Genomic DNA, 25,859 nt, shown 5'->3' with positions numbered 1-25,859 from the left:
TCATGCTCCAGTGCATTTCTTTGTAAACACAGGAACTTAACAGCGGGTCAAGGCCGAATTCTCGACTGGGGCAAACCAGACCAAGCTCAGTGGAGTTACACCCTGGATTAATGCAGCCCAGTACACCCGTAGCCACACCACCTAAGGTAGGGGTGGTAGTCAGATGGGGGGTGGCTGGTCTCCTCTGTCCACAGCCAGGCTCACAGGAGGTCACCTCTTCTGGCTCCTGGAGGAGCCGGGGAGCTGAGCACCCTCTTGTTCTCGGAGGTCGGTACCAGAAACCCCAGGCCAGAAGGGACCAGTGTTACCCAAATAACAAATATTACAGGATCTTATTAGGGGATAAGGCAACAAGCCGCATTTATTGTGAACACAGAAACTTCTGTAGATAGTATCAAAGAAAAGAAAAGTATCAACACTGTAATAACATTAATATTGTGCTCTACTTAGTGAAATAGCATTAATAATAATGTAAACACTAGGAAAACAGTATTAACATTATATCAATACTACAATTACAGAGACACATGTTTCAATTGATGCTTTCATTCACACTCTCACAGACTGACAGGCACACACAGACAGGGAGACAGACAGACATACATAGGGATCTTCCAGATGTCATAGTTACCAGCCTCTTGGTGCTCATGATAGTCACTGGCCAGGTGACTAGAGCATGAGGATGAGGAGCAAGGTTCTGCCGATGCGCATCGGTACTCCTGGCTGATGTGATGTTGTAGATCCGAACCTCCAGCCTTCATCTTCTTGTCCCATTTTATAGGGAAAGGACCCCATGTCAGTCTGTGGGTTTTACATTGTCATGCTGCAACTGCATTCTTGGTGTGATCCTCAATCACCCACATTGTTGCAAGTCTGATCAGATTTTGTCCTTTGAAATGGGCTGGCTCCAAAGTCATCAGGGTGGCTCCTCTTCGGCCATTTGATCATCTTTGCTTCTTTCTTTTTCCCTCAAGCGTTTTAGGTGAGGCTGGTGTTTTCTTCATGTCTGTTTCGATATCCCTTACTCAGACCAATTGTTCAATCACTCTTTTTGTCTACACCCAACTCAATTGCTCGGCCATTCACACTTCAGTCACTCAGGGCCAACTCCTAGCTGAAGAACTTACATATTATTTTTTAGAGCAAACCTTATTTCATTTTTGACAGTGTCTTTCACAATTAGATAGATACATTACATTGCAGTGTGGCTTTTGTACTTAGAATAGGATTTTTACAAATATATTGGAAGCAGGTAAAATTAACAGATAAACTGGCCAGTGGACATAGTACAGACATTACAAACAATCTTAAAATTATACAATATGCAGAGAGACGTGAATTAACATTGAAAAGGGTAGAACAGTAAGAGTCAGTTTGAGGTTTTAGCTTTTGAGTCAAACTGATGTACCTTTTGGTAGGAAGGGGGGCGTGTTTGTGGCTCTGTTCTTGCATATATTTCAAAAACAAGATTTTGGCCAACATTATCCCTCCTTTGACCCTTCAACTTGAATAAGTGGAAAGGGTCACATACAATTGTTTCAAAGCTATATACTGTGAGGAAATATGGGCTTGTGGCTCTAACTTAGTATACATTATTTTTATCCAACAACACAAGACACACATACTATTTAAACAAATACAACTTAACACTAGAACAATTAACAATGGGTGCAGTATAATAGAAATTATCCCTGTAGAGGTGGGGGACCATTCAGTAAAAACATCATACCAATGATATGCAGTAAGTTCTTTTTCTGCTTTAGCAATTCTAATCATTTTCCCATTAGAATGTGAAATTTGGATAGTCCTGTTTCCAACATCTTGCTTTGTTATCTGCAGAAACTGGGTTACTTTTGCTCCCTGTAACAAGTGATCAGGACCAATTTAACCCACGGTTTACTGAAAATTCTGTTAGACTGGCAGTGAGAGTTGTACTGAACCCTTGGATTTTTGGTAGGTAGTATGTGTGGTTTGTGGTATACAGAACACTTACATTGCATTTACATTCATCCACTAGGGGTTTGCTAGTACTCCCATCCTCCCAGAATACCTCCTCCCACGATGATATACAAACACATTGTCCATTGTATAGAACTTTGGTGGTATTTTCTAATTCATCCCAAATACATGTTCCCACTGTGGTAGTTCTGCTACATGGTTCTATGGAGGGAGGTATGGATAGGCAGACCCATTGTTGGGAGTTCCAGGCACTACACCCCCCTTGTATCCAATAGTTTTCCCTCTCTCCTGGCCCACTGACTCATAACCCGGGATAACCAAAAGGATCCTGTGGCCAATTTTGATAAGGGGCTTACCTTCCATAATTCTACCTCCATAGATTGCTGGTGGACAATTTTTGCAAATACCTATTTTGATATTCTGAGGCACAAGAACCAGGACTCTGTGCCCTTCCTGTCTGGCAGTGCATCTGGTTCTGCAAATTAGGATGTACAAGCACTTTTGTAAAACAGTCAAATTCATTTCTAGTAGTACAGGTTTCACAGCAGAATAAAAAGTATACATCACTTTTAACTGGTTATATCTAAGTTCAGGCACTTGAGATTCAAATTACATCCCCCTAATCGCTACAATTACATTCCCTAATCACTACAATACTACAAAAAAAAACTATTCTCAGGACCCCTTTTCCTTCCAAATTCATTGATCTTGATTGCCCTTTATTTCTCCTCTTTGCTACCTGATAGAGGATGTTTTTGTAAATACAGTTACAGTGCTGCTTGATTCTTTTCTGCTTCATGCAGTACCTCCCAATATCATACACAACAATGTTAGTAACAAGACAAACAACACAAAACATAAAACACAAAACACAATCTTTGTTGCAACAGTAGATCCATGGTTTTGTTCTTTTAGCTGTTTCACTGGCACCCGCTTTTCCTGCAGTTCTGGAAGATAAAAGGAACACTTTTCTACCCCCTTTGGGAGGGGGTGGCAGATTATTGCTTAAAATACCTTTCTACAAATTTCCTTTCTGATTGCAAGCAAAACAGAGGAATTACCCTCATATTTTCCTGTGTTTTTATAGGCAGGTCAGGTTGGTAATGGCTTCTACCTCTTAAGGTTTTAGGGTGAATTTCTTTCACAAGGTGGTGTACCTCAGTTTTCCTTTTGCTTGGGCTGGATGGATTATATACCACCAGGTATTGGGCCAATTTATTTTCTAAACTGGAAACTGTGTGGACATCTGCTAATGCTTGTTTTGTCCACAGATTGGGACCAAATTTTTGCAAAGCAGAGAAGGGAGTCTCCTCTTGTATAAATGGCAGAGAGGTCAGGATTTTCAATTCCTCCCCTGTGCCTGGGCTTTTGGTTTGCTTTTTCTTAAACATATTTGGAGTTTATAACAGGTCCTAAGCCCTGTTTCAAACCTTTCAACAGGCAGGCAGGCTTCTGCACCGCTGAAAGTGACAAGAAGTGGGGGGGGGGGGGGGAGGGAGTCCGACCAGGCAGACACTTCTGCTTGTTCCACACAGAAATTCAGCAGGCAAGGGCTGCAGTTTGCCCTGCTGAAATTCTGAAAGTGACACACAAAACCTAACACACACAGGAATTTAGCAAGCAAGCACTTCAACCTGCCTTGCTGAACCTGAACACACACAAATTCAGCAGGGCAGGCACTCCTGCCTGCTTTGCTGAAATTGACAAACAGGGGTTTCAGCAAAGGTCAATAGACACACACACAGGCTTCTTGCCCTATTGAAATAGACAAGTACCAAGCCCTATCCCAGGCTCTTCAACAGGAACGCACACAGGCTTCTGCCCTGTTGGCTAGACAGCTACAAAGCCCTGTCCGAGGCTCTTCAACAGGAAAGCACCCCAGCTTCTCCACTGTTGGTGATGACAGAGTTTCCTTTGGGTGTGCACCCCCAATATTCACAATAACTGCGGCATGCTTACCATTTTCCCCCATTGCATTCTCCACCAATTAATGTTACCCAAATAACAAATATTACAGGATCTTATTAGGGGATAAGGCAACAAGCCGCATTTATTGTGAACACAGAAACTTCTGTAGATAGTATCAAAGAAAAGAAAAGTATCAACACTGTAATAACATTAATATTGTGCTCTACTTAGTGAAATAGCATTAATAATAATGTAAACACTAGGAAAACAGTATTGACATTATATCAATACTACAAATTACAGAGACACATGTTTCAGTTGATGCTTTCATTCACATTCACACACACTGACAGGCACACACAGATAGAGACAGACAGACATACATAGGGATCTTCTAGATGTCATAGTTACCAGCCTCTTGGTGCTCATGATAGTCACTGGCCAGGTGACTAGAGCACGAGGATGAGGAGCAAGGTTCTGCCGATGCGCATCGGTACTCCTGGCTGATGTGATGTTGTAGACCCGAACCTCCAGCCTTCATCTTCTTGTCCCGTTTTATAGGGAAAGGACCCCATGTCAGTCTATGGGTTTTGCATTGTCATGCTGCAACTGCATTCTTGGTGTGATCCTCAATCACCCACATTGTTGCAAGCCTGATCAGATTTTGTCGTTTGAAATGTGCTGGCTCTAAAGTTATCAGGGTGGGCTCCTCTTTGGCCATTTGATCATCTTTGCTTCTTTCTTTTTCCCTCAAGCGTTTTGGGTGAGGCTGGTGTTTTCTTCATGTCTGTTTCGATATCCCTTACTCAGACCAATTGTTCAATCACTCTTTTTGTCTACACCCAACTCAATTGCTCGGCCATTCACACTTCAGTCACTCAGGGCCAACTCCTAGCTGAAGAACTTACATATTATTTTTAGAGCAAACCTTATTTCATTTTTGACAGTGTCTTTCACAATTAGATAGATACATTACATTGCAGTGTGGCTTTTGTACTTAGAATAGGATTTTTACAAATATATTGGAAGCAGGTAAAATTAACAGATAAACTGGCCAGTGGACATAGTACAGACATTTACAAACAAAGTGCAAACAGACTTGAATTAACATTGAAAAGGGTAGAACAGTAAGAGTCAGTTTGAGGTTTTAGCTTTTGATTCAGACTGATGTACCTTTTGGTAGGAAGGGGGGGGAGGGGGGGTTGTGGCTCTGTTCTTACATATATTTCAAAAACAAGATTTTGGCCAACACCAGGATGCATGGTCAGGCCAGAGAACCCGCCCCGTGATTCGTGCCGCCTGCCCTGTCACTTACCAGAGCCGTGGCACTAAGAGATGGTGTTTCTGGGTCCTGCTGCTCTGCACTGGACGAGCAGGCAAGTCTCCCGGGGAGCAGGGGGACGTGGGAGGTAGCAGGCCTCCCCACCTCCCCGCTGGAGATCTGGGAGAGGAGAGGGCCAGCTGGGTGTCTGAGAAGACAGACTGGCCTGGGCCACCCCTGTGAACTGCCCGGGCGGGTCGCAAGCCCCCTGACACGGAGACCCGCCTAGGGAAGGAGACCAGCTGCTTGGCGAGACGTAGGACACCGGGAGATGACGTGGGTGCAGGTGGGGCGGGGCCGTCGGGGGCATCCCAAGCCAGGCCCTGCGGGGAAGAACATGCACCGTGGCAGCTCCTGGCTGCTGGGTGGCGGGGACAGGACAAGCCAGTTTCCGGGGGAACACGCTTCCCCCAAAGGGAGCAGACCGGCAAGGAAGCAGCTGAAAATCTGCCTCTGCCCAGGAGTCAGGGAGGAGGATAAGACGGGGAGGCCGGGCCCGTGACGCGATTCCCACGACGTGCTAGCCCACCTCGGCCCCCCGGACGGAAGGGCTGCCGGGGTCTCTGCCTCGGTGGGTGCAGGACAGACTGGGGGACGGAAGGGTGGGCCAGGCGATGGTGATCCCAGAAAGGGGCCAGCCACCGTGGCATTGTCCCCGGCCCGTGAGCTCAGCGGTGATGTCACAGAGCGCTGGGGCAGGCAGGCTGGGACGTGGGCAGGCTAGCCAGCCTCAGCCGGGGAAGGACCATGAGGGAACCCGCCAGGCAGTGAGTGAGCGGAGGAGCGGGCCGGCACCTGGCTGGTATGTGCGCTCTGGGTTTGGCTTCTGGCAGTACCTCGGGGAGAGCAGGCCGCGTCCCCCTTCCCAGCGTCCCGCCCAGACGCCTGTAACAAGACCTGCCGCCGCCCGACTTCAGCCGCAAGGCATCGTCCCTCCTCACGCCCCATCGCCTTTGCCGGGCCCCACCGCTTCCTTCAGAAGGACCAACGCAGAGCGCCTGGCTCCCGGTCACCATGTCCGAAAGCCGCCGGGCCGCCGGGGCCCACCAGACAGCCATCAGCCCCGAGACCAGCAGCATCATCAAAGTGACGGTGAAGACCCTCAAGCAGAAGGAGCAGTTTGAGGTTGCCGAGAGCAGCACCATCCGGCTGTTCAAAGACGAGATTGCCAAGCGCTTCCAGGCTGCCCCGGACCTGCTGGTGCTGATCTTTGCCGGGAAGATCCTACAGGATCAGGACACGCTGAGCCAGCACGGAGTCCGCAGCGGCTTCAGCGTTCACCTTGTCATCCGGTCACAAAAGAGGCCCCAGGACAGCCTGGCCGAGCAGACGGACCCTGCCGCTGCGCCAACACCCTCCACGAACAGCAGCGCGTCGAACCTGCTTGCCTCGGGGGGGTCCCGGCTCTGCAACGCCTGGGCCTGAGCTACTCCAACGTGTCCGAGCTGCAGGGCCGGTTAGAGGAGCTGGTGGCCTCCAGCCAGGAGCTAGTGGCCCAGATCATGGAAAACCTCTTGTTCGAGATCATCAGTTCAGACCTGGATCTCAACACCATCAACGGCCACCCCTTCCTCTTGGGCTTCCTCATCGGGGTGACCGGCATGAGCGTGCTGGGCCTGGACCCAACCGAGGTCTCAGATTTGACGAGCGAGGCCCAGGAGACGGAGGTTTCCATGGAGAACTTAATGAGCGAGGTGGCCCGGGCGCCCTTCGTGCAGAACATCCTCACCAACACTGACCTGGTCCGGGAGATCCTTCTCGCCAGCCCACAGATGCAGCAGCTGGCCGAGCAGAACCCAGAGATCCATCACCTTCTCCACAACCCCGACTTCATCCGGGAAATGATCGAGGTCTCGAGCAGCCCGGCCATGATGCAAGAAATTATCAGGAGCCACGACCGGGCCTTGAGCAACCTGGAGAGTCTCCCGGGCGGGTACAGCGCCCTGCAGCAGCTGTACAATCAAATCGAAGAGCCGATGATGAACGCCGTGCAGGCCCAGTTCGGGAGCAACCCGTTCACTCCCCTGGAGAATGACCCGCCCTTGGGTGGGGCCAGCCCGCCCGCCCGGATGGAAAACAGAGACCCGTTACCAAACCCGTGGGCCGCTCGGACGAGCAGGGCCAGCGATCGTGGAAACCGTCCCAGCAACGGCACCGCACAGAACTTTATTGTACTCAACTGGGGGCCTGGAGCGGGGCCGGGGCTTGCCAGCACAGGCGGGGTTCAGAGCATGGCCCAGCAGCTGGCTGGAAACCCAGAGTTCATGCAGAACATGGAGAGCGTGTTAACAAATCCCGACGGTCCGGCACAGAGCCTGCTGAACTATCCCCGCCTCTCCAGCGACGGACTGGCCCGGCTTCCCGACGAAGGGCCACATCAGCTCCCTCCGCAGCTGCAGAGCGCTGAAATCTCTGCCTTACTGACCAGCCCGCGAGCCATGCAGGCCTTGTTACAGATCCAGCTGGGCTTGCAGACGCTTTCGGCAGAGGTGCCGGATTTTATCCTGGGGCTGGGGGACCAGGATGTGGAACTGGAGCTAGAAAGCATGGACGGCTCAGTGCCCAGCAGCGACTCCGAGGAGGACGTCAGCCTCGCATCGGAAAAGGAGGAACCCCAAGGCCCCGAGTGCATGGATCAGCAGACGCCAGAGGTCAGATTTGAGCAACAAATGGAGCAGCTCAGAACAATGGGCTTCCAGGACCACGCCGCAAACTTACAGGCTCTGATTGACACCGAGGGGGAAATCAGCGCAGCGATCGAGAAGCTAACAAAGTCCCAGCCATCAAGCGAGATATCGTAACCTGTTCATTTTGCCTGTTGTAATTCTGTCTTGGTACATACTAAAAACAGCTTGGTGCATACGAAGGGGGCGTGCGGCGGCTTGCTTCGGAAGTGCGTCTTCACTGCAGAGGTGTCAGGCAGCAGAATCTGCGATTGCTATTGTTATCCTTTATTTGTGTTGCGGTAACGCCGAGAGACCCCAGCCATTGTGCTAGGTGCAGTACACAATAGGAGTCAGTCCCCGCCCCAAAGAGATTACAGTCTAAATAGACAGGACCGGCCCAGGGTGGGGGAAGGAAATGTTTTTATTCCCATGTTACAGAGGGAAACTGAGGGAGGAGGGTAGCGAATGTCCACACAGCAGTTTTTAGCCCTGCAGCCTGAGCACAAGTCAGCTGAGCTGGGCCAGCCATGGCCGTGCCATGGGGCTTTTATCCCTGCGTAGATGGACCCTAAGTGACTTGACCCAGGTCATCCAGAAAGTCTGTGGCAGGGCCAGGAATTCAATCCAGGTCTCCTGAGTCGCCTCGCCCAGCTGATGAATCACACCCTTTCTTCACTTTGCTCTGCGGTAGGCGTGATTTTGAATCATGGAACCGGGTTCGTGTGACATACGATACGGTCGTTACATTGGTTTTGCTTTTTAAAACCTGGTCTTTGCTGGTGGTTCCTATAAGCTGCAGGGCACCCAAACGAAGGGAAACGGATCGAAATGTCTCAGTCCAACCCTCAGCCGCTTCCGACGTATAGGGCAGCTCGGCATAGTGTGGAGACTGCGCGGCTTGGGTTGGATTGTGGGTTTGCTTTTGATTTCTAACAATGAAAGTGAGTGACGGAAAGTACCGATCCCAGGCTCCCCGTGCGTCCTGCGTATATTTCAAAATACAGCCAGGCAAGCGAGTGGGAGACCTGATCTCCTCTGGGCCACAGACCAATCCGGTACCATGAGAACGGCCAGACTGGGTCAGACCAATGGTCCATCTAGCACAGGGTCCTGGCTTCCAGCAGTGGCCGGTGCCAGGTGCTGCAGAGGGAATGAACAGACCGGGCAATCAGCAAGTGATCCATCCCCTGTCGGCCACTCCCAGCTTCTGGCAGTCAGAGGTTTAGGGACACCCAGAGCATGGGGCTGTGTCCCTGCCCATCCTGGCTAATAGCCATTGATGGACCTGTACTCCTGAAACGGAACTAGTTCCTTTTAGAACCTAGTTATTCTTTTGGCCATCACAACATCCCCTGGCAAGGAGTTCCACAGGTTGACGGTGCGCTGTGCGAAGAAATCCTTCCTTTGGTTTGTTTTCAGCTGGCTGCCTATGAATGTCGTTGGGTGACTCCGGGTTCCCTGCGTGTCGTGTGAAGGGCCAAGTAACATTTTCCTACCCTGCAAATCACTCCTGTCCTGCCTGCTAGCGCGGGTGCCAAGCAGAAGGAGGAGATGAGCTGCCTGCAGCCCCGCTGCAGCTGTGGCTGGGCTCCCCCATGGGCCCTTTGTCTCCTTTCTGAGAGCACGGCCATGGAACGAGGCGGCTCACGCGCTTACAGATCCACCCGTGCTTTGCTGGACGCCCGTCCAACACACCCGGGGAGTGGGGGGAGCTGCTGGGGACCTTAGTGAGGGCGTGTGGCTGCAGGGGCCTTGCTATGTGGATGAAACCCAGCACAGCTGGCGCGGGGGCAGCTTCCCCGGGGCGTGGGCGTGGAGGAGACGGAGCTGGCTGGGGCTCAGCGTAGACAAGGCTGAGGGGGAAGCACAGGAACCGGAGGTGCCTCGGGGGAGGATGGGCTGATGTTACGACAGCTCCCTGGGCCGGCAGGGTTTGACGGGGGTCTTCTTAGTGCCTGAGCTGCTGGCTGGCGGCAGCAATGGCCAGGGATCTGTGCTCGGCCCGGGGGGCGCGACCTTCCCTGCTGGCTGGGGGCATCCTAGGCTTGGAAGGGACCTCAGGAGGTATCTAGTCCCACCGCCTGCTCACAGCGGGACCCAGCCTGACTCCCTCACCTGAGGTGGAACCACCTGTTCTGTGGCCCCATCGGGATGAAACTGTGGCCCGGGCTTTGCAGAGCAGGTGGTTGCTCTTGGGTGGTTTGGTGCTGCATAGATCTCGACTGCCCTGCCCGGCAGCTGTCACGCCGTGCTCTGCGCCCTCCCGCCCAGGGTAAACGGGACGCCTGGTCTCTCCAGCCCCCTTTCCTCGCTCTCTGCCCTGGTCCCCCCTCACCTGATCTCGCCTCATCTACCATCTTCTACCCTTTCTTCTCCCCCTACACTAGAGCCCAGTCTGTGGGTGTCTCCCCGCCCCTCCTTGATTCCCTGCCCTGGGTCTGCCTTCATTTCGTTTGCCCTGTCTCTGTCCCCGCTCCTGGGGACGCTTCACCCATGATCTCAGCCCTTTCCTTCCTGCCCCCGGAGCCTCCTGGGGCCCAGCTATGACCAGGGTGCTCCCAGGGCATCCTCCTCCCACGTCGCCTTCTACCCTGGCATCCTGCAGCCCGGCTGTCCCCCACGCAGCCCTTGGATGGGCTAAGCGATCTGGGCCCTGAACGCAGGACGGGAGGCCTGCTCCGCAGCCCGTTCAAACTCCCGCTGGCGCCAAGATGCTCTGTAGAGGAGAAGAGCTGCACCAGAGGGCTCGCTCGGTGCCCAGGCTGCCTGCGTGGCTCCCTGCTTGGGGCGGAGAACACGTGAGCGGTGCGGCTGAGGGCCAGTGATGTGGGGCCAGGGGGTCTCCCTGGTGACAGGTACAGTGGAGCAGGGCAGAGGGGAAATTAGCAGCAGAGACAGAGGGTGATGGGCTGAGAGGAGGCAGCTCGGTGCCTGCGGTGGGAGCTACCTACATGCTGACTGGGCCCCCTCTGTTCCATCAATGACGCTAGCAAATCCCTCCCGCTGTCGTCCGCATCTCCGCTCTGACCGGGAGCAGAGCCATTGCACGGCCACGGAACCAGCTCACACTCAACAGAGGCAGCGGGGCGGCGTATGCCAGCTGCCTAAGGGAAGGTGCAGAACGGCACAACCGTGTACAGGGCTGGGTGTCTGGTGTATCTGGAGCCTCTCGTTTATAAATGCCTCTGCCAGATCCCGGGTGGGGAAAGGTCTTTCCCTTTATTGGACATTTAGGAAGATGAGGTGATAAGAACGGCCGTATTGGGTCAAACCAACAGTCCATCATCCTGTCTCGGACTGTGGCCAGCATCAGAGCTTCAAGGGGCATGTACAGAACAGGGCAATTACGGAGCGATCCACCCATCCTCCCTTCCTGGCAATCAGAGGTTTAGGGAAACCCAGAGAATGGAGCTGTGTCCCTGACCATCTTGCCCAATAGCCATCGCTGGACCTATCCTCCAGGAACGCAGCCAGTTCTTTTCTGAATCCTGTTATACTTTTGGCCTTCACAACATCCTCTGGCAAGGAGTTCCACAGGTTGACTGTGTGTAGTGTGAAAAGTACTTCCTTTTGTTTGTATGAAACCTGTGGGCTGCTCATTTCATCAGGTGACCCCGGGTGTTTGTACATTGGGAAAGGATAAATAACACTTCTCTATCCACTTTTCCCACACCATTTAAGATTTTATAGACCTCTCTCATATCCCGCCTTACTTGTCCCTCTTCTAAACTGAACAGCCCTAATCTTTGTAATCTCTGTTGATATGGACAACGTTAAATACCCTTGATCACCGTTGTTGCCTTTCGCTCAGCCTTTTCCAGTTCCACTATATCCTTTTTGAGGTGGGGCAAACAGAATTGCATGGAGTATTTAAGCTCTGAGTGCACCAGGGATTTATGCAGTGGCATTCTGATAGTGTCCGTCTTATTTTCCATCCCTTTCCTAACAGACCATTGGCCTTTATGGCCACTGCGGCGCATTGAGTGGAAGTTTCCAGAGAACTATCCATGGTGACTCCAAGATCTCTCTGGTGGGTGGTAACAGCCCATTTGGAACCCACTGTTGTGTATGTGTAGCTGGGAATTCTGTTTTCCATTGTGCATTACTCTGCACTTAGCAGCATTGAATTTCAGCGGCTGTTGTACCCAGTCACCCACTTCTGTGAGATCCCTCTGCAGCTCCCCGCAGTCTGCTTTGGACCGACTATTTCTGTGTCATCTGCAAAATGTACCACTTCACTGGTCAATCCCTTTCCCAGCTCCTCAGTGAGTATGTTGACCAGCACTGCTTTCAGTACAGATCCGCTGATCATCTCTCCCCATTGTGAAAACTGACCATTGAATCTAACCCTTTGTTTTCTAGAAAGAGTAAAGCCAGTTGTGAGTCTCAGGGTTAAGTTTAGAGGCGAGAGCAGCACGGGTGATGTCCTGGTGGGTGTCTGTTATAGACACCAGCCCAGCAGGACGAGGTAGATGAGGCTTTCTTCAAATAACTAGGGAAAGTTTCCAGTTCACAGGCCCTGGTTCTCATGGGGGACTCCAATCACCCTGACATCTGCTGGAAGAGCAATACAGCAGAGCACAAACAATCCAGGAAGATTTTGGAGAGTGTTGCAGACAATTTCCTGGTGCAAGTGCTGGACCAACCAACTAGGGGCCATGCTTCTCTTGACCTGCTGCTCACAAACAGGGAAGATTTGGTAGGGGAAGTAGAAGTGGGTGGCAACCTAGGCAGCAGTGACCATGAGATGGTCGAGTTCAGGATCCTGACAAAAGGAAGAAAGGAGAGCAGCAGGATACAGACCATGGACTTCAGAAAAGCAGACTTTGACTACCTCAGGGAACTGATGGGCAGGATTCCCTGGGAGGCTAATATGAGGGGGAAAGGAACCCAAGAGAGCTGGCTGTATTTTAAAGAGACCTTATTGAGGGCACAGGAGCAAACCATCCCGATGTGCAGAAAGAACAGCAAATATGGTAGGCATCCAGCTTGGCTTAACAAAGAAGTCTTTGGTGAACTTAAATGCAAAAAAGAAGCTTACAAGAAGTGGAAGCTTGGTCAGATGACTAGGGAGGATTATAAAAACACGGCTCGAACGTGCAGGAATGAAATCAGGAAGGCCAAAGCACAATTGGAGTTGCAGCTAGCAAGGGACGTGAAGGGGAACAAGAAGGGTTTCTACAGGCATGTTGCCAACAAGAGGAAGATTAGGGAAAGTGTGGGCCCCTTAGAGAATGGGGGAGGCAACCTAGTGACAGAGGATGTGGAGAAAGCTGAGGTACTCAATGCCTTTTTTGCCTCTGTCTTCACAGACAAGGTCAGCTCCCAGACTGCTGTACTGGGTGGCACAGAATGGGAAGGAGGTGAACATCCCGCAGTGCTGCAGGAACAGGTCCAAGACTATTTAGATAGATTGGACATTCACAAGTCCATGGGGCCGGATGCAATGCACCCGAGGGTGCTGAGGGAGTTGGCTGAGGTGATTTCAGAGCCATTGGCTATTATTTTTGAAAGCTCGTGGCAATTGGAGGAGGTCCCTGATAACTGGAAAAAGGCAAATCTAGTGCCCATCTTCAAGAAAGGGAAGAAAAAGGATCAGGGAACTACAGACCAGTCAGCCTCACCTCAATCCCTGGAAAAATCATGGAGCAGGTCCTCAAGGAATCCATTTTAAGGCACTTGGAAGAGAGGAAGGTGATCAGGAACAGTCAACATGGATTCACCAAGGGAAAGTCATGCCTGACCAACCTGATTGCTTTCTATGATGAGGTGATTGGCTCTGTGGATGTAGGGAAGGCGGTGGATGTGATATACCTTGACTTTAGCAAAGCTTTTGATACTGTCTCTCACAGTATTCTTATCAGCAAGTTAAAGAAGTATGGGTTGGATGAATGGACTATAAAATGGATAGAGAACTGGCTAGAGCATAGGGCTCAACGAGTAGTGATCAATGGCTCCATGTCTAGCTGGCAGTTTGTATCCAGGAAGGGAGGGCACATTTTACAGACGGGGAAGGTAGGGTTCAGTGACTGTCCCAGGAAGCCTGTGGCAGAATTGGGAGCTGAACCCAGACACCCTGAATCCCAGCCCTGAAGCTAACCTTTGATTGAAAGCTCACTGAAGTTGGCTTCAGTGGACTTTGGATCAAACCCAAGTGACCGTCCCTCTTCCCAGGGTCCCTCCCAGTCTGTTCCATGGCGATACATTTTCTTACCCTCAAATCTAGCGATTCAGTTTACCCACGTGCCTGCAAGCAAGTCTCCATTACATCCCAAACCCGCTTGTCACTCCCAAGGCGCTGCTGGAGTCCAGGGAGCGTTTGTCCAAGCGTTGGAGGCCTACGGAGGTGTTGCGAAGGGGATTGTCGTGGGCCCACCACGGGCTATGGTGTTAAAAATCAAACCCTTGTTTGATGGTGTGACATGAAACAGCTCAGCCTGGTCCAGGCTTTTGTGCAGGGTCTGGCTGGTGACCCTCATTGTAACAAGCACCGTTACCAGTCTTTCCACTCCTATTAAAGAGGGAAACGTGTTAAAACCTTTGCAGCGTAGAGTATGAGCAAGGCTTTCGTTTTAACCGTGCCCTTCTAGCTGGAGGAGGAGCCGAGCCCTGTTTGACAGTCTCTTGGATGGTGTCACAGAGGGCGAGAGCTGTCCTGTCGGGGTGGGTAAGACCAGAAGTGAGCTCCAGGGCCGGGAGCTGTGGTTGAGTCTGAGCCCGTTTCCTGGAAGCCCAAACAGGACAAACACAGCCGAAGGGGAGAGGAAAGAGAGGAAAGGCGGCTTCTGTCTCTGGCGCTGACTCTTCCATGCCACCTCACTAGTGGAGAAACACGGGCCTGGCCCCGTGTCTGACCAGCCGCTCCGAGGCCTGGCAACGTGGGTCCTTTGGGGCACTGCTTTTAGCTGCCTCTCTGGCCACAGACTCCCAGCAGCGTTGCAGACATTGCAGGGGTGGCTGGCTAAGCCAGATGCTTGTCAGACACCAGGGTCACAGGCTGGGCCCTGATCCAGCCCACCTGGGCCTCAGTAACAGCAGCTCTGCGGAGCCTGCGGAGGGCACCTGGGTTCTGTAAGAGGAGCCGGAGGCAGAGGGAGGAAGCCATGGCAGAGATTGTAGCGAGCAGGAGACCCTTGAGCAAGGGGACGGGTTTGGGCCTGGAAGCCAGGCCCGAGGGAGGTAGCGGGAGACAGGGGAGCAGCAGCAGGAGTTTGCCTGTGGATCTCCCCGAGCGCGAGAATTAGACAAGGGAGGCAGCGGCCTGTGGCAGGGCAGCGGCTGGAAGGGGCTGGTTTGGGGCCTTCACTTTGAGGGTTGTTTTGCACTGTCTTGTTAATAAACCCCAAACCCAGGTCTGCGGCTGGCAGCAGCCTTTGTGGCTTATCTCCAGGAGCCTGAGATGGGGAAACTGAGGCAGGGCACGGCAGTGCCAGCCCTATTCCAAGAAGGCAAAGAGCGAGAGAGAGAGGCCAGAGAAGAACTAAGGCAGGGAAATAAAAGGGCAGCCGCAGGAACCCAGATCTCACATTTCGGGGCTGGTCAGGATTTGGCTGGAACACATTTCGGTGATTTCAGCAATAAACATTTCCTCCGGTTCCTAGAATCTTCCAGCTTGTCCTGTCGGCCTGGGACATGCAAACCAGGAGCCCTGTCAGCCCCCGTTCTCAGGCTGCGTCCCTCCAGCTCTTGCTGCCTGACACAGAACTATTTATGTGACAGGCTGAGTCGGGCCCTGGTTACAGGCAGGCCATGCACTGCAGCACGTCTGAAATAAATCCAAATCAAAGTGGCTTTTTCCCCTTGCCTCTCAATTTCCAGGAGTGCCCGTGTCTTTCCGCTGGCTGCGTAGTCCAACTCACCTTTACTGAGTCTCTGGCAGCGCGCAGGGCCTCTGAGAGTGCTCCATGTTCCTGAGCCCGTCTTCAAGGTTACGCCTCTCTGTACGCCTGGAGGGTTGGATAAGCCCTGTGTGGTGCGTCGCAGGGTCCATGCGGCACTGCGGGTTCATAATATCCTCCTGCTGCCATGGAATCACCACGGAGACTTTAAAACAAACGACGCTGCCCGCTGTCTTCCCATCCCCCGGCTGCTGCTGCTGCTGCGGGAACCCTTCAGTCCTTCTACGGGGCCAAATCCAAACTCAGAGGGAGTTTGCCCGCGTGAAGAGTCAGTCAGACGCTGGAGCACCCACCCCTGCCCGGTAACGCGCACGTGGAACCTCACCCGTGTGCAGGCCGGTTTGCAGAACCGGGGCCAGTGCTGCCGCTTGAGGATTTGCCCTCTTGCAGTGCCTGCCAGGCCTTTCCCCGCCAGGGCTCAGCTGCCTGTTCACAGCGAAAGGATCCGTGTCTGCTCTCAGTCACACCCGCTGACCCGCAATGGAGAAAACTTCCTTTGTTGCTATCTCCTGGATCAAATGATCAGTGGTGACGCACTGGAATGGGTCACCGAGGGAGGAGATGCAATCTCCATCCTTAGAGGTGTTTAAGCTGCGGCTTGACAAAGCCCTGGCTGGGATGGTTTAGCTGAGGTTAGTCCTGCTCTGAGCAGGGGGTTGGACTAGATACCGCCTGGGGTCCCTTCCATCCCCCATCTCCTCGGGTTCTATGAAATCCATCAGCCTTTCATGCACCACAACACATCTCCCTGCAAGCTGGCTCCCCCCGTCTTCCCCAGACAGGCTCTGGAGCGGTCAGTGAGCTGGAATTAGCCCGGCGGCTCCAGGTGACCCAGGCTGATGTTGCAATTGAAAACGTTAATAACTTTGCCAACAAGAGTCCCGTCAGCTAATCCTTGGTTCTGCTCCGTCTAGCTGGCTCCGGTGACCCATGATTTCTCTCTCAGCCGCTTGTCGTATCTTTGCTACAAAGGGTGAAAAGCCGTTAGAAGAATTTTCTTAACTTCGCAGATATTCAGTGTGGTCGGGATTGTGTGAGCTAAACTCACTGACTGCAGGCCAGTGCCAATGTGAAGGGGGAGCTCTCGGGAGCGATGGGGCGGGTTTTCCTGGCACTCGGATGGGGTATATAAAGTCAGGAGTAAAGAAAAGTAAGTTCCTGAGGCTGCTTCAGAGGTTCGTAGAGTTTAAGGCCGGATGGGCCCATTGGATCCGACCTCCTGCAGAGCACGGGCCAAAGAAGATCCGCTGGGGATGCCGTCCCGAAGGGCCCGTCGAGAAGAGGACCCCGTGGTGCAGGGCACTGCACGCACCTAGAGGTGGAGATGGTCTAGGTTGGACATTAGGAAAAAGTTTTTTACTAGGAGGGTGGTGAAGCACTGGAATGGGTTACCTAGGGAGGTGGTGGAATCTCCATCCTTAGAGGTTTTTAAGCTGCGGCTTGACAAAGCCCTGGTTGGGATGATATAGCAGAGGTTAGTCCTGCTTGAGCAGGGGGTTGGACTAGATGACCTCCTGAGGTCCCTTCCAACTCTAATATTCTATGATTCTATGATTCTATGATTGGACAGACACGGGACGGGGTCGGACGCCCCAGCGGAGCGAGCAGCGCGGTGGCAGCACACAGCGTCTGGGGGCCGTGGGTGTGGTGGGAAGGGGCAGGGGCAGGGGCAGAGGGGCAGGTGTGGGGTGGAGCGGAGGTGAAGAGGCTGTGCGGAGGGAGAAGCAGGCTGGCGCAGACAGCTAAGCGGCACGGGGTCGAACGAAGAATGGGGAATTGTGGGATCATGCAGCTAAGAGCTCAGCAGCATGGAGGCTGACGGGCCCGAGGCTGAGTGCAGAGAGGAAGGCCAGGCAGGTGGCTGAGGACAGCCACAGGGCGGCAGAGGGGGCGAAGCATCGGACACGGGCAGATCGACAGTGGGCAGAGGAGGAGGGTGGGGCTGGAGGCTGGAATGCGAGAGGGGAAACCCAACAGCCCCTTCCCGGTGTGATGCAGGGCAAGGCGCGCGGGAGTAGAGGCCTCCCCAAGAGAGGGCAGCTGCGGAGGCCAGGTCAGACGCCGGGATCCAGGTCTCTGAGGGGGCCAGGAGCTGGAGGGAGGGAGCAAGAAACGAGGAAGCTGCGGTGGCTGATTGGAGACTTTTACTGGCCTGGCCCCTGGGGCTGTCAGGGCGCGTTTGAGGCCCACGGTGCTGCTTTGTCCGGGGACCCAGCCCGCTCTGCGTGGTCAGGGCACTTGTGCTGCTTGAGAGTCAGGAGACCTGGGTTCTGTTCCTGGCTCTGCCACTGACCTGCTGGGTGACCTTGGGAAAGTCACTTCCCTCCTCCATGCCTCAGTTTCCCCTCCCACCCTTTGTCCGCTCTTTTGGGGAATGTTCTGCCCCCCCCAAATGGGTGCAACCCTGCAGATTCTGGTGGAAATCAGAGAACCTGAAAAGGAGAAAAGGGGGACACAAGGGGTCCTTGGCACCTGGTTAGCAGAACCAGCAGCTTCATCCACCTCCACAACGGGCTCTAAATCAAAGCAGCAGTTGATGGCAGCCCTGTAACGCCTGCTCACCGCAACCACTGCCCCATCTCAGCTCGGGCCAGCCAAAGCAGTTTAAAATGTCGACCCTTTGGAAGATTTCGCCAGCAGAACTGAGAGTGGGGGAGGGAGGAGAATGGGAGGGTGTACGGTACGGACCCCTCGGTATGAGGGAGGGCGGGAGGGTTGCATGAATTCCCTTAAATAAAGACGGAGGAGGGTGGCACAGAGTGAGCTTGTGGGCTGGGACGGAAGGATGCCCGCAGCCCCTGGCGTGTGCAATGTGCTCAATTTACAATTTACATGCAACAAAGTGCACGGCCTCCCCCTCCCGTTCCAACGATTGTGGATCTACTGACGTCGAGACAGTGCCAGTGTCTCACCTGCTAGGCACTGAACAAACAGACGGCCCCTGCGGCAGAACTTCCAGCGATGTAGACCAGAAAGCGATATATTTTAGAGGCGTTTCTTTTTCCTATTTTTATTTTGTATGCAGGTCACAGCCACAAAGGATCGGGCCCTGCTCACAGCGCTGGAAGCCACCGTCCCGGCCCCAAAGGACCGATTACCTCTGATTTCCTTTTAGCATCTGAGACTGTAATTTTAAAGATGTAAGAGGAGATAACAGAATCTTTTGCAGGCAACTGGCTATGCACATTTTTAATTGTTCTAGCCCGTTATTGCTGGTGCGTTTTGAATGTCCTCTGGAAAGGTATAACATCCATCCAACAAGCCATACCAAACTCATCCAATAAAACATAACAGGCACCACTCCCGGTTCAGATTAGGTTCTGAAGATCCGCTTTCGAATCTCCTTAGTTTTCACACTGTAAATGATTGGGTTTAACACAGGGGGCACAAAGAGGTAGACATAGGACATAAGAATATGCAGAAGAGGCGGGGCCCTTTTCCCAAACCTGTGCAGAACAGAGACCGCAATTGTTGGGACGTAAAAGAGCAAGACAGCGCAGATGTGGGAGACACAGGTGTTCAGAGCCTTGAGGCGCTGTTCATGCGATGCGATGTTTAAAACCGTCCTCAGAATGTGGATGTAGGATAAGACGATGAACACTGAGTCTACGCCGTATGTGATGAGAATGGCAAAGAGTCCGTAGATGTTATTGACGGTGATATCAGCACAGGCCAGCCGCATCACGTCCGGGTGCAAACAGTAGGCGTGGGAGAGGACGTTGCCTTTGCAGATTGGCAGCCGTTGAAGAAGGAAGGGAAACGGGACGACCGTGCTGGTGCTTTTCATCACAATGGCCAGCCCGATTCTCACAATCCTGGGGTTGGTCAAGGTGGCCGCGTAGTGCAGCGGTTGACAGATGGCGACGAAGCGATCGAACGACATGGCCAGTAAAATCCCTGACTCCATGAAGGAGAAGGAGTGAATGAAAAACATCTGGGCCAGGCAGGCGTTAAAAGTAATGCCTGGGAAATCAAAGCAGAAGGTGCTGAGCACCGTGGGCAGGGTGGACAGAGACATACCGAGATCATTGACTGACAACATGGAGAGGAACAAATACATGGGCTGATGGAGACGCCGGTCTTTCCAGATGATGCAGAGCACAGTGCAGTTCCCCACGATGGCAGTGACGTATAACACACAGAACGGGATAGAGATCCAGTGATTAGCAGCTTCCTGGCCTGGGAACCCGGTCAGTTGGAACATGGCAGGATGGAAGCTGGTGATATTGGAATCCGTCATGGTGAGCCGTTGCTGTCCCGGTCAGCTCCAAAGCCCTGTGTGAATGTGAAACGAACCCGTGAGTCACCCTGTGAGCAGGTGACAGGCAAGGGTTGCACAGTTCTGCATTGACCTACAGAATCCCAATGCACAAGAGCTCTCTTCGGCTACTCTCCCCGTCGAAATCATAGAATCCTAGAAGATGAGGGATGAAAGGGACCCCAGCAGGTGTCTAGTCCAACCCCTGCTCAGAGCAGGACTAACCAGGACTAACCTCAGCTAAATCATCCCAGCCAGGGCTTTGTCAAGCTGCAGTTTAAAAACCTCTAAAGATGGAGATTCCACCACCTCCCTAGGTAACCCATTCCAGTGCTTCACCACCCTCCTAGTGAAAAACATTTTCTTAATACCCAACCTAGGCCTCCCTCACTGCAACTTGAGACCGTTGCTCCTTGTTCTGTCATCTGCCACCACTGAGAACAGTCTAGCTCCATTCTCCCTGGAACCCCCTTTCAGGTAGTTAAAGGCCGCTATCAAATCCCCCCTCATTCTTCTCTTCTGTAGACTGAACAAGCCCAGTTCCCTCAGCCTCTCCTCATAAGTCCTGTGCTCCAGCCCCCTCATCATTTTTGTTGCCCTCCTCTGGACTCTCTCCAACTTGTCCACATCCTGCCTGTAGTGGGGAATGAGTTGTTCTGAATCAGGCTGAAGAGCCAGGTTCCAAGACCTTGGCCATGGCAGTTGAACAGAAATGCGGTTTGTTTTTATTATTCGTTTCACTTTCAGCACTAGCTGGTTTAAAGGGGGTCAAGAGGGGATAAAATGCTGCTGTGCCAGTCAAATTCGGACTGGAAATAAGACGCGCGTTTTGAAGAGTGAGGATAATTAACCACTGGAACAACTTTCCAAGGGCTGCTGTGAATCCCCCCTCACTGGCAATTTGGACACCTTTAACTGTGTTCTGCACTATGCCGCACAATCCTCATCCCGCTAGTGAAGTAAAGATTTATTGCTGCTATTTAATACGAGTGTGATTTGCGTGGTCACAGGTGTGCGTCAGCTCTCCACGAATGGCTAAAGGGACAGGTCCCTGCTAGGAAGGGAACTCACGGGTTCCAGGCTGTCTTCTGTCCTCGCACACACACAGGCTGTGCAACACTGGGGAGCTGAATAGCGCTGGGCAGGATTTGTCCAGCCTGCGCGTTAGGGGTGTGACTCTCCGGCTCACGCCCACACACTCGTGCTGGCTCTCACAGAGCTGGAGCCTGGGACGTGGCTGCAGAGACAGGGCTAAGCTGCGCTGCCAACAAACCGACCCGCAACGGGCGGGTGTGTACTCCACACGGCTCAGCCCTGCCAGGGCTTGCTGAGAGCTAGCCTGAGCGTGTGTCCACAAGCCGGGGAATCACGCCCCCCACCCGCAGCTCCTAGTGCAGACATAGCCTGAATAAAGCCGGGGGGAGATGCGAACGGCAGGAGGCTGGGGGCTGGGAAGGATGACGCTTGTAGTAAAATACGCTGACGTATTTTTGGCCGTGTCAGGTCAGAAGGCAGCGGCTCCAAGCTGGGGTTAAGCACGGTAATGGTGAGGGAAATGACAGGTTTATGGTATTTGACATCCCTGCCATGTCCCAGTGCCCTGGAGAACAAACCCGCCCGTGCACATCCCACCAGGAGGCAGAGGAACATTGGCCAAAGGTGACGGGGCAAATCCCTGGGACAATGAACTCCCACAGAGAGCTGAGGAGATCTCCGTCTTTAAAGATTCATATAAAAACTCCCGCCCTTCCCTCCCGCAAATGCCTGGTTTTCTGTCTCAGCGTGATGAGGGGCTTCGCTGACTGTGCTGGGGTTTGATTGTATCTATCCCGGAGGAAAATCGTCCAGAGCCAACTCAACGAGCAAGGGGCAGAATTTGGAAAGCACGGATGAGCGTCAGGCAGCTAAGCTCTCTCCTGCTACATGGTGAAATCAGTATTAAAAGTATCCTGATTAGAAACTGCCCTCGAAACTCAAGGCAGAGGGTGTCAGACAATCAAACCCCTTGTCTCAACTGCAGTTGACTCACCAGAGAGGACGTGACGATAATCTTCACCATCGAGGAAAGAAGCCTCCAGCCCCAGCCTGCCTGAATGACATGCCTGCAGACTGCCGGGCAGAGGAGAGCATTTATGCTGTATCCTTGCAGCAGCTCCTCTGAGATCACACAGTCCACTGGGATCTCCGGGGGAGGCTGCTCTTTGAACATGGTATAATCATGCTAAGAAGCCAGATGTAGCAGCAAGCGCTAACTGCCCCCAGGACTTCTGTTGCTAGTAGCCATTATCCTGTGTCAGAGAATTAGAATGGTCCGACCAGGTCCATCTAGCCCAGCATCCTGTCTGCGACAGTGGCCAATGCCAAGTGCTGCAGCATGAATGAGCAGAACAGGGCAACTCTCAGTTGATCCATCCCCTGTCGTCCACTCCCAGCTTCTGGCAAGCAGAGACTAGGGACACTCAGAGAAGGTGGCTAATAGCCATCGATGGACCTATCCTCCAGGAACTTATCTAGGTTTTTTTTTTAAACCCTGCTATAGTTTTGGCCTTCACAACATCCCCTGGCAAGGAGTTCCACAGGTTGACTGTGCGTTGTGTGAAGAAATACTGCACTTCCTTTAGTTCATTTTAAACCTGCTGTGTATTCATTTCATTGGGTGACCCCTGGTCCTTGTGTTATGTGAAGCCATAAATAACCCTTCTGTGTTCACTTTCTCCACATCAGTCATGATTTTATAGACCTCTACTATATCCCTTCTTAGTCATCTCTTTTCCAAGATAAAAATACCAGTCTCTCTAATCTCCTCTCATAAGGAAGCTATTCTATTCCCCTAATCATCTGTGTTGCCCTTCTCTGTACCTTTTCCAATTCTAATATATCTTTTCTGAGACGAAGCGAACAGATCTGCATGCAGTGATGTGGGCATGCCAGGGGTTTATATAGTGGCATGATGATATTTTGTGTCTTATCATCTTTCCCTTTCCTAATGGTTCCCAACAGTCTGTGAGCTTTTTTGACTGCCGCTGCACACGGAGTGGATGTTTTCAGAGAACTATCTATGATGACTTCAAGATCTCTTTCTTGAGTGGTAACAGCTAATTTAGACCCCATCATTTTGTATGTATAGCTGGGATTCTGTTTTCCAATGTGTATTACTTTGCATTCATCAACATTTTGTTGCCCAGTTGCCCAGTTTTGTGAGATCTCTTTGCAGTCTGCTTTGAACAGCACTGGTCCCAGAACAGATCCCTAGGGGACTCCACTATTTATCTCTCTCCATTCAGAAAATGGACCATTTATTCCTACCCTTTGTTTCCTATCCTTTAACCAGCTACTCATTCAGGAGAGGACCTTCCCTCTTATCCCATGACAACTTACTTTGTTTAAGAGCCTTTAGTAATGGACCTTGTCAAAGACTTTCTGAAAGGCCAAGTACATTGTATCCACTGGATCACCTTGTCCACATGTTTGTTGACCCCCCCTCAAAGAATTCTAGTCAATTGGTGAGGCATGATTTCCCTTTACGAAAGCCAGGTTGACTCTTCCCCGAGAAATCATGTTCATCTGTGTTCATTGCCTGGTTCTGAAGATAGGCTTACCGGACTGCAATTGCCGGGATCACCTCTGGAGCCTTTTTTAAAAATTGGTGTCACATTAATCCGCTGGTACAGAAACGAATTGAAATGATAGGTTGCATACCACAGTTCTCCTGTGTGATCCATGACCCCAGATCTACTCTCTAGAGAGACAGTTACCCTAGATCATGCCAGTACAACATTGCCAGCACCCGTACGGCCTGCTGGATGCACAGTGACCCTAAAGGGGCTGAGGGAGTTGGCTGATGTGATTGCAGAGCCATTGGCCATTATCTCTGAAAATTTGTGGTGATTGCGGGAGGTCCTGGATGATTGGGAAAAGGCAAATCTAGTGCCCATCTTCAAAAAAGGGAAGGAGGAGATCCAGGGAACTACAGACCGGTCAGCCTCACTTCAATCCCTGGAAAAATCATGGAGCAGGTCCTTAAGAAATCCATTTTAAGGCACTCGGAAGAGAGGAAGGTGATCAGGAACAGCCAACGTGAATTCACCAAAGGCAAGTCATGCCTGACCAACCTGATTGCCTTCTACGAAGAGGTGACTGGCCCTGTGGATGTAAATGAACGGACAGTCTCAATTTCAGAGGAAAAAATGGGCAGATAAAGCTACACAGCAGGACAGATGTGAAACTGAACTCTTGGGAAGGCAGGTGGTGACAGGCAAACTCTCACCTCTCAATGCTTTGAATATATCTTGTAATCTCTTAGCGGACTCAGGTACATTCGGGGCTAGGTGGAGTCAGAGATTGGCAATGAAGGAACATCAGAGCCCTGTTTATGAGATGCTAGTGAAAATGGTGGATCTCTCTTTAAAACCTAGTCCAGACTGGAAAGGGATAGCAGTTAAAAAATTGGAAACTAGTAAACGAGCTAGTGTGTGTGTTAATGCAAATTATCTGCCTGACAGGGGGGGGGGAGAAAGATCTACCCTAGCTGTTAGCACAGAGGACTAGCGGGTGTGGGCAGCTGAAAGTGAGTTGGACGTGCCTGGAACGGCTCTGAATTGGAGCCACATGCGGAATGAGTTTGTCAGGGCTCAACAAAAAAATGTTTCTTTGGAGGGGGCCAGAGTGGGGGCCCAAAGCCTAGCCCCAGCAAGGGGGGCAGGCAGATTTCTCATGCATCAGGGCTTGCTATACAAAGAATTCCCTCCAGGGAAAAAGCAGCCTCATGATAAAAACTGCCATCAACGTATAGTGCCTGAGGGATGTGGAATTGAGGTGTTAAAGGTAGCTCAGAACAGCTGGGCAAAGGAGAAACTTGTGACAAGCTGAAGCAAAGCTTGTATTGGCCTTACCTGTCTGACTCAGCGTGGGGTTATTGCAGGAGCTGTGATCTGTGTCAGGAGCACAGGAGTTTGAAGGGTCCTAGGAAGGTGCCCCTGCAGCCTTTGACCATTATTGGGGAGGCGTTTGCCAGAGTGTCTGTGGATAGTGGGGGGCCACGCCCTAACCCTTCCAGAACTGGGAAGGAGTGTATTCTGGGGTGGGTGGATTTTGCCAGCAGGTACCCTGAGGCTGTGGCTTTATCTGATGTTAAGGCTGAGACAGTGGCCCGGGCTCTGTTTAGTATTTTTAGCAGGGTGGAGTTTCCCAAGGGAATCTTGTCAGATCGAGGTGCCAATTGTAGGTCAGCTGTGTGTGAGCAGCTATGGAAAGGTGTGAAATAAGCCCCTTGTCATACAGAGACCAATGGCTTGGTAGAGGATTTAACAGGACATTGAAGGCCATGTTAAAGATGTATGTGGACAGACGCCAGAATGACTGGGATGTCTTGTTACCTTATCTGCTGTATGAATACAGAAGTGTACCCCAAGAGTCTACAGGGTCTGCTCCTTTTGGGCTGCTTCATGGGAAGCAGGTCAGGGGACCCTTGAATCTGATTTGTGATTCCTGGGAGGTAACGGAGAGGTGACAGGACAACCAGTGGGGGAGTATGTGTCACAGGTTAGAGAGGATTAACAAGAGCTCACAAGAGGAGCATAGATTATGCACCAAGAACCCACTGTTCAGCTAACTGAACCCTTACAACTGTGTGTAAACGATGGAACAACATTGTGACCTCCACAGCAAACCTTACAAGGAGAAAGCCTGTTTTAGCTGAACATGATTTTGCTGTTAACATTTAGGCCAACGTTAAATCTTGTAATTTGCTGTTAGTGCCAGAAACTGTAAAAATGCACCATGTGCCTGTTACTTTGTGAAACACTTGAAGCATGTTAAGAGCTGAAGAGGGAAAGTTCCTGTGATGCATT

General features: G+C 51.9%; 1 protein-coding gene and 1 pseudogene across 1 annotated transcript; one reads left to right on the top strand and one right to left on the bottom strand.

Annotated features, from left to right (window-relative positions):
• The first annotated feature begins 6,202 nt into the window (after positions 1 to 6,202).
• LOC137160190 (ubiquilin-1 pseudogene) lies at positions 6,203 to 7,989 on the top strand (annotated as a pseudogene).
• Positions 7,990 to 19,065: 11,076 nt separating this feature from the next.
• Positions 19,066 to 19,992, bottom strand: LOC137160181 (olfactory receptor 51I1-like). Its single transcript, XM_067558633.1, has one exon. It carries the CDS (start codon positions 19,990 to 19,992, stop codon positions 19,066 to 19,068), a length of 927 nt encoding a protein of 308 aa, XP_067414734.1.
• Positions 19,993 to 25,859: the final 5,867 nt, after the last annotated feature.

This window comes from Emydura macquarii, unplaced genomic scaffold (assembly GCF_026122565.2).
Source record: "Emydura macquarii macquarii isolate MOO-44397 ecotype Brisbane River unplaced genomic scaffold, CSIRO-AGI_Emac_v2 contig_2170, whole genome shotgun sequence".
Taxonomy (NCBI): Eukaryota; Metazoa; Chordata; order Testudines; family Chelidae; genus Emydura; species Emydura macquarii.
The sequence above is the reverse complement of the archived record's forward strand: the minus strand, read 5'-3'. Positions and strand labels throughout refer to the sequence as shown.